Source organism: Schistocerca piceifrons, chromosome 8, assembly GCF_021461385.2.
Source record: "Schistocerca piceifrons isolate TAMUIC-IGC-003096 chromosome 8, iqSchPice1.1, whole genome shotgun sequence".
Classification (NCBI taxonomy): domain Eukaryota; kingdom Metazoa; phylum Arthropoda; class Insecta; order Orthoptera; family Acrididae; genus Schistocerca; species Schistocerca piceifrons.
The window spans coordinates 302,203,906-302,222,786 of NC_060145.1; the positions used below are offsets into that span (position 1 = coordinate 302,203,906).

General features: G+C 44.6%; 1 protein-coding gene across 3 annotated transcripts in view; it reads left to right on the forward strand.

Moving 5' to 3' along the window:
• The first annotated feature begins 599 nt into the window (after positions 1–599).
• LOC124711537 overlaps positions 600–18,881 on the forward strand; it is a 54,155-nt gene continuing 35,873 nt past the window's right edge. For 2 of the 3 annotated variants that reach the window (XM_047241671.1, XM_047241670.1), the window contains exons 1-2: positions 600–902; positions 18,289–18,784. In XM_047241671.1, coding sequence (XP_047097627.1) covers positions 607–902; positions 18,289–18,784 — 792 coding nt within the window. In that variant the 5' untranslated portion in view covers positions 600–606. Of the gene's footprint in view, positions 903–18,227; positions 18,785–18,881 lie in introns of all 3 variants that reach the window. The other variant, XM_047241669.1, reaches the window with a different exon arrangement.

The following is an 18,881-nucleotide window of genomic DNA, read 5'->3' on the forward strand; positions in this document are numbered from 1 at the left end:
ACAGTGTCTCTAGAGCATCGCATCAAATATGTCAAAGAAATTATGATCCGCCGATTCTAACTGGTCGTTCAAGAATTTGCTTGGAAACATCTTTCTGTTTTTGTATATTTCGATGTTTTCCAAAACGTCGAGTTTGCTTCCTTTCGGTGCTTTATGCAAGATTTTCATACCCTGCTGCACATCAGTAATTTTATGGTTCGAATCCCGCAGATGATTACCCAAAGCGGATTTATTGTGGGCACTCGTGTGCTCACGAAAACGCGTAAAACACGATCTCCCTGTCTGCCCCACATAAAAGCCTTTTCTAAATTTTATAGCATTTTTCTGGAAGTCAATTTGACCACTAACAAAGATGCATCCACCGTCAACAACAGCTGTTTTTTCAATTAATTTTAAGTTTTTTCCCAATAATTGACTTTAATTTCTGTTTAAAGTCAAATTCTCATTCATTTTAGTAGTCTTGCGAGAGCAGACGCGTCGGCTCGCGTCGACCTCGGCTTCACCTTGCCCTCCTAGCCAGCTGGCCGCCAGCTGTGAGATAGGGCGACGCGCGAGAGGTGATAAGTGCCGCACGGCGTGCCCCCAGATTGCGCTCGCCAGTCCGCCATGGCGCCGCAGCTGGGCTCGTTAGTGCTCGTTACCGTGGCGGCAGCCTCTGCAGCCCTGGGGCTCAGCCTGCAGCGCGCAGACTCGTCGGAGGCGGCTATCCTCTCCCTCCACAGACCGCCGCCGGTCGGCAACGCCGTCCACCTGCGCTTCCGCGAGACGCCCGTCTGGCTCGCCTGCCAGATGCGGGACTCCCCCGCCGACAGGTTCGTCCACCACGCGGCCGCTGCCGACGACGACAACGACACTTCCTCTCTGCCGGACGTCGTTTTCAGAGCCTTCGATACTGGCACCAGGTACGTAGGCACAGGCGCGGGTCCAGGTTGCGGCTCTGATGGAAGGGAGTAGGAGGGGAAGGTGGAGACCGTTTGCTATTGTCTGTCTCTCCTACCCCCCAGCCCCTTCCCCGCTCTCCCTTCAACTACTTGGCGTCAACCCCTCTTTTAATCACAGATCTGCGTGAATTTAATGATTAATAAATTATACAAACAATCCGAAACATTTGGCAAAACGAAAAAAAAAGACCGCGTGGTTGGAAGACACGTCTTTCCTACGTGACTCGCAGTCTTCTTCAGGTGCTGTCCGATACTGATTCCAGTCTGGAATGAGTCCGGTATTTATGCCCACGTTGTGCCAGACGTTCCCTCTGCGGTCCGCGCCGCGTCTGGGCGCTCTGTCAGTGGTGTGCGCCGACCAATAGCAACTATTGATTGACAACGGATAATGACGAGAAAGTACTCGCACAGCCACAGCATTCGGAACTGCCGCGGCTAGAAGAAAACGCTACAGCCGCTGCTATTGGTCGGCGCACACCACGGACAGAGCGCCAGACGCGGCGCGGACCGCAGAGGGAACGCCTGGCACAACGTGGGCATAAATACCGGACTCGTTCCACACTGGAGTCCCCCACGCGGATCCTCTATGATCTCATTCCTTTCCCCCATCTGCTCCTATTCCTCGAACATATCCGCATCCTCTACACCTCCCGCCGTCTTGAACCCCCTCACCCCCTGGTTACTCCTCTCCTCTCCCATCCCCGCCCCCTGCCACGTCTTCACCGTTGTGTCCCCCCTACCCTCCATCTCTACACCCTCCATCTCCTTTCCCGAGGTGGCTTCCGTCAACTCCCCCTCCCGGATGATGCCCTCTCTCCCTCCATTTATCCTTCCTATCAACTCTGATCCTCCATCCCCCTCCTTTCCTCTGTCCTTTCCCTGGCCTCCCTCTCCCCCCCCACTTCTGTCCTGTTCTTCCCCCCACTACACCTCTCCCTACCTCCCTTCTCCCCCCCCCCAGTCCTTTTGTATTCCCCTCCTCTGCCTACCCCACTCCCTGTCGCGTCTGCCCCCCACCCCTCTTATGGGTCCTCATCCTCCTTCAACTCCTTTCCCGGCTCCCCCCTTCGCTTTTACTCTCCTTTCCCCCCCTTTTTCGTTTTCCCATCTACTGTCCAGTTTCCCCCCACCTGCTCTCGACTGTGGTGTCACATTTGCCAACTTTTTAGTGCAGTGTTCCAGTGACTATTCAGTGTTGTTTGTCTTTCTCGTGTTGCGAACAGAAACCATGCTGTCGCTCGGTGTGAATTTTATTTCCTTTGCGAACAGAATCCAGACTGTCGCCATGTTTTTTAATTGTCTATTGTTTTCCCTGTCTACTTCGTATGTATTTTTATTAGCGTCATCATCCCTGTGTTGTTGTTTTAAGTTCCATGATTTCTTTTCGCCTTGTTACTCTCTAAGTCTCCGATTTTATCGCCTGTTGTTTTTCTTATTTGTTCTCTTGCTCTTTGTCACAAAATCTGTCGGCTGAAGAGCGGCGTACTAAGCTGCTGCCAGCCCGCCCCCTTCGGGGGGAATTGAAATTCAATAAATGAAAAAAAAAAAAAAAAAACACACTGGAATCAGTATCGGACAGCACCTGAAGAAGACTGCGAGTCACGCAGTTGAAATATCGTGCAGGAAAGACGCGAATAACCGGCAGAAACCCGATTAATCAACATGACAATCCCTCGCCGGGAGAGACTGAATAATTAACTACAGAGGGATCCTCCCTCTTACCGGCCACCTACAAAATCATATCAGCTTGTCTCTTCATTAGAACACAAAAGCATATATAACCCAAATTAGCAGAATATCAAGCAGGATTTAGACCGTAGAGGTCATCTCCAGAACAAATTTTAACCTCAAAACCATACTCAGAACGCGAGACCACAGACAAAAACATCTCATATGCAAATTCGTAGATTTAAAAAAGGTGCACGACTCCATAGCAGACCTCAGTATTCAAAATTTTTAAAGAGAGGGGACTAGATCCCAAAACACGAGAACTCATAAAGCAAACACCAGTTGGACAGAATCTAAAGTAAAATTTATAAGAAAAACCACATTCAAACAGGTGCGAGACAAGGAGACTTCTTCTATTCTGTTCAGTGTCATCCTGGACAAGGTTACGGAATACTGGGAGAAAGAACTCAAGAAATGTTGGTTTTGGGAGCCCAAAAACAACCTCTACATACCATACCCCGCGTTTGCGGACGACTTGACGATTCTTACCGAGGGCAAAGAGACTACCGTCAAATACCTCGAGATACTTAAAGCATTTGCTGGAAAAGTAGGGTTACTATTCTTATTCGAAAAAACTGTATTATTATATTCAAAGGCAGAAATCGCGAGCCTGCAATGGAAATACGGTAAAATCAACAGCGTCCCGTGCTTTACATACCTCGGCGATTTCATCCAGCCGGCCAGGGTGGCCGAGTGGTTCTAGGCGCTACAGTCTGGAACTGCGCGACCGCTACGATCGCAGGTTCGAATCCTGCCTCGGGCATGGATGTGTGTGATGTTCTTAGGTTAGTTAGGTTTAAGTAGTTCTAAGTTCTAGGGGTCTGATGACCTCAGAAGTTAAGTCCCATAGTGCTCAGAGCCATTTGAACCATTTTTGGTTTCATCCAATCGACACGCCTTGAAAAACTCTCACAACAAAATCGGCTCCAAAAAGTCAGAAAAGCATTATGGTTAGTCCGAAACCTCTGCAGCAAAAAAATCGATGCCAAGACAGACAAAAATTCGGCACTGCATCACAAACGTGAAACCAAGTGAAACACTAATACCAAACAGAAAAAAAACGAACATGAATATTTTCGGAGTTAGACGTACCTGGGACGGTTACAGGCTAGAATCTATCAAAACAACAGAAAAGTTTTCAAATATCGGAAGTGACGTTAAGAAAACGTGAATTAAATTCTTTATTCATCTCAACAAACTACCAGAAAAGCGACTTAGAGAAAGGATAAATACTGTTTGTAAGACCACTTAAGAACTCAATACCTTGGCTGAACGAAATTCGAAAAAAAAATGACCTCAAAAACCGCAGACGTTAAACCAACCGACATTTTACAAAGAGACACCTTTAGCCAAAAGTAGGCAACTGAGAAGTTACATCAGAGCAACCAAAACAAAAAATTCGACATCGACAAAATGACATTAAAAAACAATACAGACTAAAGTGTTCAGAAGAATGTAAATAACTCTTCTCAGAGAGCATAAAAGCCTACTGGAGGAACAAGAAGAACCCAAAGAAAAGTTCATTGAGTTGTTTCCTTAACGACTTCCATTTATTGGGAGAATTCGCTAATAATAATAATATTAATAATAATAATCACAAACTGATTAATCATCATTTGCTAACTGTCGTGACCTCATTTCTCCATTAATTTCTTAAGTAACTGACCCTTCCACTGTATGTCACCATCCACAGCGATCTTCGTGAAGATGGGTTGGTTGGGTTGTTTGGGGGAAGAGACCAGACAGCAAGGTCATCGGTCTCATCGGATTAGGGAAGGACGGGGAAGGAAGTCGGCCGTGCCCTTTGAAAGGAACCATCCCGGCATTTGCCTGGAACGATTAAGGGAATCACGGAAAACCTAAATGAGGATGGCCGGACGCGGGATTGAACCGTCATCCTCCCGAATGCGAGTCCAGTGTGCTAGCCACTGGCCACTCGCTCGGTCTCTTCGTGAAGAGGCAGGTCGGTAATTTTCTTCGCTTCATCAAACCATCTACAAACATCAACGAAAGTTTTCTATAACTTCAGAAAACAAAACTTGGCTCTCAGGCACGCGTTTATGCGCACTTGCAATGTGTCCCGATCACCACAAGAAAAAAAAAAATTGTGTAACGACAAAACCGTCTGTTTACCATGGGGAGTTTCTCTAGCTCTTCTGAGTAACATCAGAAAGTGGTGGAACGTCCCCTTCCTCGGATGCAGGCTTGAATGCGTCATGGTGTAACATCGATGAGAACGTCAAGTCAGCCCTGGTCCAAACTGCCCCACTCTTCAATGGCGATTGTGAAATCGCGCCCAGGTTACGTGGTCGTCGTCGACGTCCAAAAACAGCTCGATTCAATCGATCCCACACATGTTTGATAGCCGGCCGCCGTGGTCTCGCGGTTCTGGGCGCTCAGTCCGGATCCGCGCGACTCCTACGGTCGCAGGTTCGAATCCTGCCTCGGGCATGGATGTGTGTGACGTCCTTAGGTTAGTTAGGTTTAAGTAGTTCTAAGTTCTAGGGGACTGATGACCACTGAAGTTAAGTCCCATAGTGCTCAGAGCCATTTGAACCATTTTTGAACATATTCGATTGGATTAATATCCAGGGAATATGCGGGTTACTCCATTCTGGTGGTCCAAGCACACTGATGGGACGTGTTCACGAGAACAGGATGATGAGCACGCGAGTTATTATCCATCAGGATGAGATTGCCACCAAAATGTTGGCGATACGGTCCCGTTATCGGCTGCAGAACCTCGGCCCTGTACCACAGAGCAATGAGAATGCCCTCAACAATCGTGAGAAGTCTACGGTGGCCCCATGCCACCCAAAAACTTCACTCCACCACCACTTTGCTACTCATGTGCGATATAGCATTGGAGACGTGCGACACTATCGGGTTATCTGCAGATGCATTCGCTGTGATTATCAGGGCGCAAATAGTTCCGAGTTTCGTTCATAAATAACACCCTACGCCAATACTGGGGCGCCCATTCTGCATGATCTCTGTAACGGAGTTCACGATGTTGTGGTGTACGATGTAGTGTTTGCCATGGCCGTCGGTAATGGAGATTTGCATCACGAAATCGTCTCCTAACACACGCGGTACATGAAGTCCTGTAGCCTCTTCGAAGGTCGAATTCAGATCTGGAGGACCCAGCCCATGGATCCTTTGCTAAAAATCGTAGATATCGATCATCCAGTGCACTTGTAGAAAGTGGACGGCCTGTGCTCAACACTACCTGCCCATAGGACACGATTCCATGCCCGCACCACATCTTTAGGACCCCGGTACACACGTCGAGCAACTTACCTGGTTAACAATCCTTCTGCTTGCGATTGTCCTTCGTGGCATGATTGATTTCGTCTACTGGACTTACTCGCAAACATTGCATTTCAAATGTATCTATGCTAACTAGGGCAATATTTCAAAGTGAAATCAGTTGCTGGTCGTAGCCACACATTCCCAATTATCGGGTTGGTGCCTAAGTTTATCTGTAAGTTTAATTAACGTAACAGATATACATAAAGAGATTTTAGTCATCAGTACTATATTATCCTTCACGGTTCACAACAGTCTGCCAACACTGGGATTCGGCGACTGTATAGATCACGTGGTTTTGAGGCGAAGAACTCGTTGATCCATGTTCGGAGCGCATTTTCATCCGGAAAGGAAGTTCCTTGTAGGTTGTTCGATAGAAAGGTGAAAACATGGGTGCAGAATGACTTCCCAACCAAACGCCTGTATGTCATTTTTTGTCAGTCTAGAAGAATGCAGGAGACGTGATCGTGGAGTAGCTTCATTTCACGCAGTCTTACTTCTTGAACTGCGTCTACAAGACGTCTCAGTTGTTGACAATAAACGTCAGCAGTGACGGTTACACCTCGGGGAAGCAGTTCGTACTACACCGCCCCGGTGCTATTCCCCCAGATGCATAACATTATCTTTTGTGGATGTGCGCAGGTCTTTGTGCGGGGAATTTCTGCTTTCTTTACCTCAGGTTAGCGTAAAGACAGACCATTTCTCATCACCAGTAACGATACGGGATAGGAAAGGTCGGTGCGGCTTACGAGCCAGTTAATGACGAGCAAGCACAGATGCACTTACGGCCACTTGCAGGTTTTTGTGATTTTGGACTAGAGCATGGGGTATCCAAACACCAGACTATTTAATCTTCCCCACTGCATGCAAATGTTGCACACTAGCAATCGACAGAAAAACCTGTAGCAACAGGCATACTAACATGCAAAACAAAAACGCTAGTAACTTATGCACCAGCCTAAAGTCTCGGAACCATTTGTATGGGGGTCCATGTTTATCGGAACGCTTCTGCTCCTACTACCGATAGTTCATCACATTTGCCAGTTCTCTAGTGCACTAACGTGGATCATTGTGGATGAATGCGGTTAAACGCTCTTCAACTAACCCCGAAGGTTTTCCTGAACGAGGAGAGCCACTAATGTCAAAATGATCGTCTTTAAAACGGGAAAACCACTTTCTTGCCGTGCTCTGTCCACGGCCATTATCCTCATATACGGCGCAAATGTCTCGGGCTGTCTCCGCTGATGTCACCCCTCTATTGAACTCAAACAGAAGAGAATGTCGGAAACGTCCCGATTTTTTCAACGTGGCACTCCATTTTCTACCGTCCATAGCTCCAATCACCATCTCCAAATGACTAAACGACAATATATAAACTCAAATACCAACCGTGAACTACAAATAAAAAATGTCAATCGACAGAAAAACCTGTAGCAACACGAATACTAACATGCAAAACCAACAAGCTAGTAAGTAACTTATGCACCAACCTAATGTCTCGGAACCATTCTTTTGTGGGTTCATGTTTATCGGAACGTTTCTGCTTCTACTACCGTGTGTATTCTCCGGCCCAATTTTTGCTATTATGATGGATCCGCAGTAGCAGTATGGAGCTATCAATGATAGCGGGGTTTATTAATATCCAATTCAAAATTCACAACAGGCGCTCTTTACAAAAGTCGAATAGTAAATATTTTACAGCGCTGAGAACTGACAGACTAGGGAAAATGTTATCTAAACATTGTAAAACTTAAAAAATGATTTGGATGTGGAAGTACATAGCGCCTTTTGACCATAGCCATTCTACCTTATTTTCTTTCTAAATGCCAAATAATGTCAAAGTAACTGTATTCTTATCAATAAAGCTGACTTTTTCACTGTTGGAACAACTGTAATTGAAAAACGTTTTGTTATCTATTGTTCTTACTTGTAAACAGTGTATGCTATTTCTTGGTCTGGGTCTAGTGAAAACTAAACAGTTTTTGGCTTTCAGATGTATGATCTCCCTTGTGGGCGAATACAGACAGGAAAAGTATTATCTTCTAATGCAAACTTAGCAATGTGTCACGAAAACAAAATAAACAAAACATTACCGACAACGAAAATCCAAAAATACATTACTATTACACACATAAGTGCGGCATCAATTGTTTAAGTTGTGATTTTAACAGCCGACGCTACCATTTTCTGTTAGTACTCTATCATTTCTGTGTACGCTCACTCCTCAAAGAATTCTGGATTTTAGAACTCTACACTCGCCACAATCAAATGCTTGTGACGCCACCAGTCCACTCGCGGCGGGGTTGGCGGCAGATTTACACGGTGGCATGCGACGCCCCACCACAGCCGATTTAGACAAGGAGTTCGCTCGTTTAAAACAGGTATTACGGTACGAATCTCTCACTCTGTAGCTGAGTGTGTGCCGTTCTGAAACTTTCTGGAAGATTAAAACTGCGTGCCAGACCAAGATACAAACCAGGAACCTTATCTTTCAGGGACAGTGCTCTTACCAACTGAGTTATTTTTTTCTTTTTTAAATTCCTTATGTCATCAGATATAGACATCGGAGATTTATTTTAAAGTAGCTGAAAAAGGTCGGTTTCGCTTGGTCTTAAATTTCTTGCACTTTGTATCACTTTCACTTTTCCTTCATCTGCTCCAGTGCGTTTCCGAAAGTGTACTGATGCATGCATCTCATCATCGGGCATACCCTTCTGAGCTGGAACATATCCTCACTGCAACAAAACGATCATTCGAGGAAATTCTCGAAGATCCTGGAACCTTCTAGAACGTTCTCTAACATTTAAGGGAATTCTAGAACATTCTGGTACATTCAAGAACATTATCAAGCCCTGTGGAAGATTATATAATATTCTGGAACATTCTAGAAGGGACATTCTATCCCGTCTCGGTCACGTCGATACTTGATTCCCAGCTGCTTCGCTCACTCCTCGTAAGAAGTCCATTGCTGCGATGCTCTTTCTAGACACTCATATCCTCGAACCCAACCCCTGCAGCTACAAACCAAAACCATCTTGATGGATGGGGGATATTGGGCTACCATACCATCCCTATGGGGGAGTTGCTTGACGAGTTACAGCGGCATGCACAGACAAACGACACTTACATTTGTTATAAACGTTGACTTCGACAAATCACACACTAACAATGAGCATCCGATAAACCGTGAATCATGTTTCTATAGGTATTACAACTTTGAAGTAAAATGGATAGATCAGCAAACTGGAAATATTGTCAAAGCTGTAACACTATATAAAATAAGTTATTCCCAGTGACTTGATACACACATATGTGACACTTTTGTAAAAGCGTATGAATATTATGGTTTACTAAATAAATATAAATTAAAGCTTTAAGAAGTAGCTGTGGCTGTAAGCATACAGACTGCATATGCTCCAGTACATTCAGATTTTCAAAATAAGATTTACTTAACTTCCAAAGTACTATCTTAAGGATGCTATACGACTTTAAATATCATTTAGTACAAAGTTAACGTAAAAAAGTACACCACGAATCACTTCACATTATGGCGCATTCTTTTTGAATTGACCAGTCAGGATGATAGAATTGCACCAGCCAGCTGATCGAAAGCAAGTCCTATATCGATACTGCCAAGAAGTATCGCGTGATGACTGATGAATTTTTCGAGCGAATCCATGCGACCTCTCCCGCAAGGGTTGTTGTACGGGCAACATGAGCATCATAGTCATGGCGGCATGAGACAAGAATCGTCAACCCTGCCATAACTTGGTCATTGGGCCCGTTAATGTCACAATACTTGAAATCTGTCTGCATAATGTCCGACGAAGCTTGAATATCTTTGTCATCTTCGAATTTAAAACTAAAAATTAAGAAGATGGTCAAGGGCGCATTGAGGGTACAAACTTAAATATGTATGTACATCGTTTATCCATTCCGGGAATCGAGGACACTGACAATATTTGCCAGTTATCGACAGTGATACTGGCAAGATATTGGTACCAGGGATTCCAAGGCTTTCGACAACGTTTTAGTTTGATTCCGATAACAAGTGACAAAAGAAATATTTTTTTCATGTAATATAATTAAAAATTAACAATTTCGGATATTTCCCTTTGCTTGTACTGTGAAACCTTGTTTTTTTTTGCAAAATTTCATGATCGTAGGTCAACGGGAAATACCTTGTAAGGTTTGATGAGTGACTTTTTGAGTATCAACATATGTGACATAAAAGGCCGTATCTTTGGACTGAGCTGACTTAGAAGCTTAAAATTTTTACACCACCAATGGACCATAGATCGTAGTATGTGACATAAATTTGAACTTGATACGCCGAATTGTTTTACAGAAAGAGGGTCTTAACAGACGGACAAACAAACAGACAGACGGATAAAAATGACAAAAAAGAATTTTTTGTGTTATATAGTTACAAATTAGCATTTTCATATTTTTTCATTTATTTGTACTGTGAAACATGGCTTCTTGCCACATTTCACAATTCTAGGTCAAGCTGAAGTACCCTATAGGTTTTGATGAGTCAGTTTTCGAGTATCCAAATATGTGGCATGAACGGCCATATCTTTTGATTGCAACGAGTTAAAAACTTGGACTTCTTACACCGTCAATGAATTATAGACTTTAGTAGGTGCTATAAATTTGAACTTGATTCGGCAACTCATTTCCGAGGAAAATGGTGTTAACAGTCTGACAGACAGACAGATAGACAGACAGGCAACAAAGCGATAGTATAAGGGTTCCGTTTTCACAGATTGAGACACGGAACTCCAAAAAGTATGCTGTTCAATTGATTATCTAGATCATCCCTCATAATATCCTTCAAGGTACAACTCGCTAGTCTCACGTGTTCCTATACAGTAGATGATCAAAACTCGTGCTGAAAATGTGCCATGTAATGATTTTTCTTCAGTGCTCCAAAACAGCCAAAGAATGCAACAAAAGAAAAAAAAATGATTCCAGCAATAAGCTGAAGCACAGGCCCAGCTCACAGAAGAAAAGGTATCATGAAAAGAGAATTTACCAAGAGGAAGTGCACCATTTGATACAACTACTATCCGGAAACCTAGAGCAACAACTTGAAGGAGAAGAGTAAATTTAATAGGTGCGAAGTGAAACGGGCGTTTTTGAAACCTCCACCAGCGACACAAATTTATTGAAAGAGGTATGAAAGAAATGGAACATGAATTTACAATGCTTGCAACTTAAATTGCCCAACACTTGAAAAAAATCACCTGGGTGACCCCCATTTTCCTTCACATGGATTTCAAATCTTTTACGGACGTTAGACATCGCATCTTCCAGGACTGGCACTGGAATTCGATTAACTTAATCCAAAATTTGATCCTTCAGTTACGTGATGGTTTATGGTCAGTCACACCCGAAGACCTGAGATTTTAAATTACCCCAAAGGAAGAAATCACACGCTGAAAGTTCAGGGCGTGATATATCCGTTCATGGAGATGAGACAACCAGGGAAGATGTGCAGCGCGTTAATTGAATGCTGCGATGTATGTGGCCCTCTCTTGCTGGAAGAATGTGTTTACAGTTGCAGGAAGTTCAGCAAGTTGCCGAAATAGTAAATGGGTCAGCATCTGAACGTAACGTTCTGTTTTCACAGAAACACCATTGCCACGATCGTCTTCAAAAAAGAAGGCCCTATGATTCCAAAGAATCATACACCGCACCTCGTTATCACTTTCTGACTGTGAAGTGGCGTTCGGCGAAGTATTCCATGGTTTTCACGTGACCAGTATCTAAAGATTTACTTGTTAACAAAGCCTGACACACGAAAATTGATCCTGCCATCCTGATTTATGTTTTCCATGATTTCCCTTAATCTTTTCAGGAAAACGCCGGGATGGTTCCTTTGAAAGGGCACGGCCGACTTCCTTCCCCATCCTTCCATAATCCGATGGGACCGATGACCTCGCTGTTTGGACCCCTCCCCCGAACCAACCAACCAACGAACAAAAATTGACCTCATCGCTCACGATCAGATTGTCGAAAACGCCTGGTTGTCGTTCAAGAGTTCCAACAACTTCTGGGAAAAGCATAGTCTCTTTGGAATATGGTCTCCATTCACTTTTTATACAGTTTGATTTTTTTACGTGTGTTATTGCGAGTCGTTGAACAATATTCGTCGTTCACTGCGATCCGACATGTGAAGTTGCAGAGCTTGCCTGCGTGCAGAACGCGTGGGACTTCGGCTAAAGGTTTCTTTCGATCTTGAAACGTTCTTTGCTACGCACACGTTGTTTTGCACTTCGACCCCTCTTTCGCACAGTATCATCTGTTCCCTCAAAGTTATGTACCCACACTCCGATAGCACGTGCCGACGAGACTGGGGCATGGAGATTGTAATGAACGTGAAATACAAACTGCGTGTCCACATAGCTAGCGTTTTCGTAAAACGCCTTCACGGCAACAGAGCGTTGTTCTCCGGTCCACGACGCCATATTAACTGAACATCGACAGCAGGGCCTATGGCAAAGATTTGTTGTCCAGATGGCACCACTCCCGTTTTCTGATTCCTAATGTAAAGCGCTATTTCCAAGACTGCGAAATCGCGCGTTTCACTGCCCCACCTGTTATTACGTACGACAACCCACCGAACACCATGTTGATTTGACCTTGTGACATACCATAACACTTATATCCATGGAATTGCTCTTGCAGTCAAGTACGAATTCCAGAATGAATCTTCCATTTAGCGGTGATTTAAAGCTTCCTAGCAGGTTAAAACCTTAGCCTTTTGCAAGTAATGTTCTTACCTACTGGGTTATCCATGCACGACTCGTTACCCACCTTGAAAGCTTTACGTTTGCTACTACCTCCCTCGTATTCTCTAAATGTAACAAAAGCTTTTCTGCTTACCTTGCTAGCCTAGCACCAGTAGAAGAAAAGATAATGTGGAGAAATCGTTATCCAGCTGATAAGAGGACTGTTTCCTTAATGATTATTAACATTGCAGCTCTTTTTGTAAGAAATCGGCCCACAAAACACAAGGTTCCGAGTTGGAGTCTTGGTCTGGCACAAAATGATGAATCGTATATTTTTAGATGGGCACCAGTGTATAATTTGATGGTTTTGTGTTTGCTATTGCTTCGGATACTACATATGAAACTGCACAAATGACATTAAAGGGATATCAGTCCGTCAGTTAGTGTATACTCTATAGGATTCTGTAAAAAAATATTTTCACAAGTCAATGACACGCCCATTTAAAAACAAAGACGTATCAGTAGCGACTAGTGCCTCTTTCAAAATAAAGCTTAGATTACGGCACTGAGCATGCTGCATATAATTCAATACTTTCTACTCCCTCCTCCCTCCTTGCCAATGTATTTCGCATGCACAATACAAAGACTAATATCAGCTCGGTATATGTCTGTCTTAAGGATGGAGTCAAGAAGAGTCCAAATGAAATGTACAAACGATTATATAAAAAATATACCAGAATAATAAACCGAACTTCGTCTTATTCTCAGACAACAATTCAGCTCTGAGTAAGAATCAAATTGTCAGCATATTTCTGTTGTATCTAACCGGCTGTGGGAAATTCATCGAAATTTAGTATTATTTTCCAGTGAATGGACACTGTTGGGATTTCCGTATTATAAAAAGGAAAAGAAGTGAACATGACAGATTATTTGCTATGCATGACGTCACAGATGTGATTCAAGTTCGGAACCAGGGACGGCCGCTGTGGCCCAGCGGTTCTAGGCGTTTCAGTCCGGAATCGCGCTGCTGCTACGGTCGCAGGTTCGAATCCTGCCTCGGGCATGGATGTGTGTGATGTCCTTAGGTTAGTTAGGTTTAAGTAGTTGTAAGTTCTAGGGGACTGATGACCTTAGATCTTAAGTCCCATAATGCTTAGAGCCATTTGAACCATTCGAAACCAGGTACATTTCTTGGTAGAGAACTTGCTGCTTTCGAAATGTTAGACTTCAAGTCAAGGTGGCAATCATACTACAGAAAGACAAGAATTTCTGAAAAAGCTGAAAATATTGGAAGATAAAGGATGGTGACATTCTGTATGAACACTTTTTCAGATTTATGTTTCCGACAACACAAGGAACGGTTGTTTTACAACTTCTACAACGATCAGTGGTCTGTGGTCTGATTAGTCACACTTAACTTCTCGGTCTTCGTCGTGGTCCGCTGAGTGCACCTGGAAAGCTATCTTATCCATCAGGAAAGGTTCCAAGTGATCCAATACAATCACGGATTTGAACAAACTTCAACGTTATCAGTTTAATGAACCCCTACCGAACTATGAAGAAGTTTTGAAGTGACCAGTAAAGAAAGACTGCCAAGACAATTAATGAATGCACTGTCGAACACTTATTATTGACATAGAATGATGAACTGGTATTGCGAAATCCAGAACTGTACGTGTTACGTTTTATGCAATCGAGATAATGTTACGCCAATAAAAATATGTGTCAGTACTTTTATATGTATTTTTTAAAGGCATCAGTTTCTAGCTTTTAATTGTTAATTATGTTACCAAAGTACACAGTTCAAACGAATGAGGGGGGTCACGTGTATCAATGTCCGGTATGTTATATCTGTTGTGGTACAGGCGATACTCGTGATCTTCGCACGGCTTGAGATCATCGCTTTCAGTGTAGGGAACATTTAAAATCACTCGCCATCTACAGCATGTGTTATGCAAATAGCGCCAGATGACCGACCAGAAGGAAGTGAATACCGGTGTCCCAGTGTCTTTAGCGAGGCACACAGACGGCGGTTGTCATTTGCGGACTTTGTATACAACCAAGCACGTGGAATACGGCATGTTAATGCAGTGCAAGGGCGGTCAGATTCATAAAGGATGGACCTTCGTTCGTTTCGCTGCATATACCAATGCCCCTCTTGTGTCATCCATAGGTTGCGGACACGTTACAGGTAGGCGAGTTGGACAAGGTCGCCGACGCACTGCAGCCCCACGTCAAGACCGATATCTGGCCGTCTCTGCCATTGTCCGGATACCGACAGAGCACTGTAAAACGATCCTAGAAAGGCCACTGGAGCCGCCGCGTCCGATCACATTGTAATGAACATATTGCGAGAAAGACCCTGACGACCCATACGTCCTGTTCGAGTACTCGTTTGACTCGGTATCTTGCAGCTCGTCCGCCATTCGCATGTAACGGGCAACTTCGTCACTCGCGAAACGAGTTATCACAGACGAGTCCAGATAATTTCTGACGCAAGGTGATGGCCGTGTTCATGTGTGGTGACGCGTTCAAATGGTTCAAATGGCTCTGAGCACTATGGGACTTAACTGCTGAGGTCATCAGTTCCCTAGAACTTAGAACTACTTAAACCTAACTAACCTTGGGACATCACACACATCCATGCCCGTGGCAGGATTCGAACCTGCGACCGTAGCGGTCACGTGGTTCCAGGCTGTAGCGCCTAGAACCGCTCGACCACCAGCGGCCGGCTGGTGACGCGTGCTGAACGGTAACTGCCAAATGGTGTATAGGAAATCGACAGATTTCCAAGGTTCTGTGATGTGGTGAGGCTTCAGTGTTGATAGCCATGCGGATCTTGTCCTCCATGGTCACTTAACCACCAGCATGTACATCTAACAGGTCCTGCTGGATCATGCGGTGGCTGCTGCATAAGGCCTTGAATTCCTTCTTATGGCATGGCGAACGTGGAGGGCGTCGGAAGGGATGTCTTGCGAAGCGTGGACATCGAAGTAATGGAATGGGCGGCGATGAATGCCAATCTAAGCCCCGTCGGGCATATGTGGGACATGGTATTTGTCATATTCCTGTTCCAAGAACTCTCATGGGCTCTCATTGAAGATTGGGAACGGATACCTCAGGGGGGAGCATGTCACGTAGCTGTCAGGCAGTGATAAACGCTCACGGAGGGCGTACACGTTATTGAAACTTTCAAAGGCCAATGGCAAACGCCCAGGATGGTGGGGCGAATGATGGTTTGCTCTTTGTTTTCGGCACCTGTCGGACATTCCAGTTGTCTTTATGCAAACGATGTAGGATGTAATGATGTTTCGTTGTATACTTTGCGACGGGATGGTAAATAAAGAAGAAATGCGATTGCAGAGTGTTCACACGAATGTGCATATACAAATGTTGGTTAAAAATGGTATTGCAAATTTTGGCTCTCGCGTAAGTCTCAGGGGATGATTTCCAGACTTGGTGCATTAGTACACTTCCACTCACGCGCATTTGTTATAGTTTTTGAATTAATTATTCACTCAGACATAAGTACAGTTTATGCTAGGGAACAAGAATTAGGCGATTATTATACTAAAATCAGTTTTTCACGACACAGTTCAGTCACTTTTTATTGGCGTTGTTCTTTTCTTTCACACAATGAAATTAGAACTGGTGAGACGGTTTAGTTTTACTTTAATAATAATTTGACTCGGGGCCCGCAATAGCAGAAATGTAGGCTGCTATAAACTAAAATTTCTCAATCAATTCGAACAGAACCACAAGTCTCACTGTCCTTTTTGTTCTAACAGTTTTGGCGCGAAATCACAGTTCGCCACATGTTCACTTACGGCGATGTATACCCCGTAAATCGTACTCACACAAATAATCGTAGCACTTCCAGTTCACCAAATATATGCTTGCACACTTGCACTCTAAAACAATACTCTTTGTCGAAATAAATCGGCGCGAAAAAGAATTCTCAAACGACCACATGGGCCACCATGAAGTGGGACTTGCTCGCCACTCACTTTCCAAAACGACTGCCCAACGACTGACCCCTCGCCAAAGTGGCCGCTCGCTTTTATAGGCTCGGATGTCCAACCCCCTGGTTATTTAAGTACCAGCCTCAACAGTTAAGGTTACAAGTTTTGATACATACACCACTCGACATAAATAAGTACACCATCGGAACCGCGCTAAAAAGTACATCTTATTCATTAGTTTACATTAATTTCTAGGATTATTCTATCATGCGTAAATCAAGTTTTAGTTTTTGCAACATTTCGCTACTTAGCGCAAATTTGTTTGTTTACATCCGTGCTGCAAAGTTTTAACATGGAACTGCATGTAGCACTGTTTTTAGACGTAATCTATAGCGATCTACACATTGCGCTGCTCAAAAATTTCATATCTATAATAATTAATTAATTATGGGCGATAATTCTTAATAATAATTTGCAAACAATGAAAACTATTGCAAGTAAGATGTATAGTATAACGAGTTTAAAATACGTGTGATGCCACCCAAAATATTATATAGTGCCGTTCTTTACGTCATGAATTTTCTATTGAATTTTATAAACAATTTCCCCTCAAACTTTGTTTATGGCTCTTTACGGGCTTAATTATTTATTAATCTTAACATATGATTACGGCACTCGATCCGCTATGACGAGACGTTTTTAATGAGTGCTCGCTCATCCCTATACGTTGTTATTTACTATTTTTATTAATCTTTCAGTATTCATGATATTAACCGATTTTGAGGTAACTATCCTTTTGCGTCTCGTGACTTGAAATAAAGATCGATCTTTCAGAAGATGCATATTGCTGACGACAATCCACTGCCGCATCGGTCTTCGCCGTAAGTTACATAGTTTTTGTGTAATGATCGAAAAACCAAACAATGCCAGAAGCTGCAGACCACGTGGCCGCCCTGATACGGAGGCGTTCCACCGACCGTTGCAAATTTCGCGCGGGCGCGCCACGCGCTTCCGTTAGTCGCCCACCATGTAGCACGTTCGCTCTCCACAAAGCAATCCTTGCGTACTAGAAATCTTCATCTAGTAAGGGGGTTCGTACCGTGACAACTTCATTTGTGAAAGATAAAGGTATAATTTCGTAACATCCCCAGCCCTCAGCAGTGTGTAACATTAGAAATTTAACCTCTTATCTCATCCTCAAATTGGACTCGCATTCGGGAGGGCAACGGTGCGAACACGCGTCCGTCCATCCTGGTTTAGGTTTTCCGTGGTTTCCCTGAATCACTTCAGGAAAATGCCGGATGTTTCCTTTGAAATGGGACGGCCGACTTCTTTCCCCATCCTTCCCTAATCCGATCGGACTGATGACATCGCTGTTTGGTCCCCTCCCTCCAGATCAACCAACCAACGATCCTCACATTTGCATCATGTAACATAAAAACGACAATAAAGATGTCCATATAAAGTTATTATACATTTTGACAAATTTTCTCAATTTCCCATAGATGTGTGTAGGTTGAGAGAAGCCACTTTAAAAATATATGATTCAGCTTTAATCTGGCAGGACGTTTCGGGCGTCGCAGTGACGCAGCGGATGTGTGCTCGCAACAGGTACGAGTGCCGGTTCGAGGCGAGCGAGGCGCAGCGGGCGGAGCTGCGGCAGCGCGAGATGCTGCGCATCGGCGTGGGCATCGTGATGATGAAGTACGAGGACGAGAAGTGGTTCTCGGGCGACCTGCCGCCGTTCGACTGCACGACGCGGCGCAGCGCGCTGCCGCGCTGGCTGTTCGACCTCGAGGTGCGCCGGCCGCCCGCCGCCGAGGCGGAGGCGGCTCTGTGCGCCTGGAAGCGCCACTACCCGCGCGGCTGGCGCGGCCTCGACGCGCTCGCGCCGCTCGCTGTCGACTTCCCGGACCTGCCGACCGTCGCCTGCGCCATGGCTCCGCCAGACGACTTCTCGGCCGGCACTGTCGCCTTCACTCTGCCCGGCCTCGCCGACCCGCCCTTCGTCTGCGTCTTCCGAACCTACCGGGACTTCCCCGGGCTGGTCGAGACGCAGCTGCAGCGACAGCTGGACGACCTGCAGCGGCGGCTGCGCGCCTCTCAGGTAGGGCCCTCCAATACCAGATTCTACACAATATTCTGTGTCGATACCTATACCTAAGAATGTACCAACACCTTCATAATATGGAAACAAAAATATC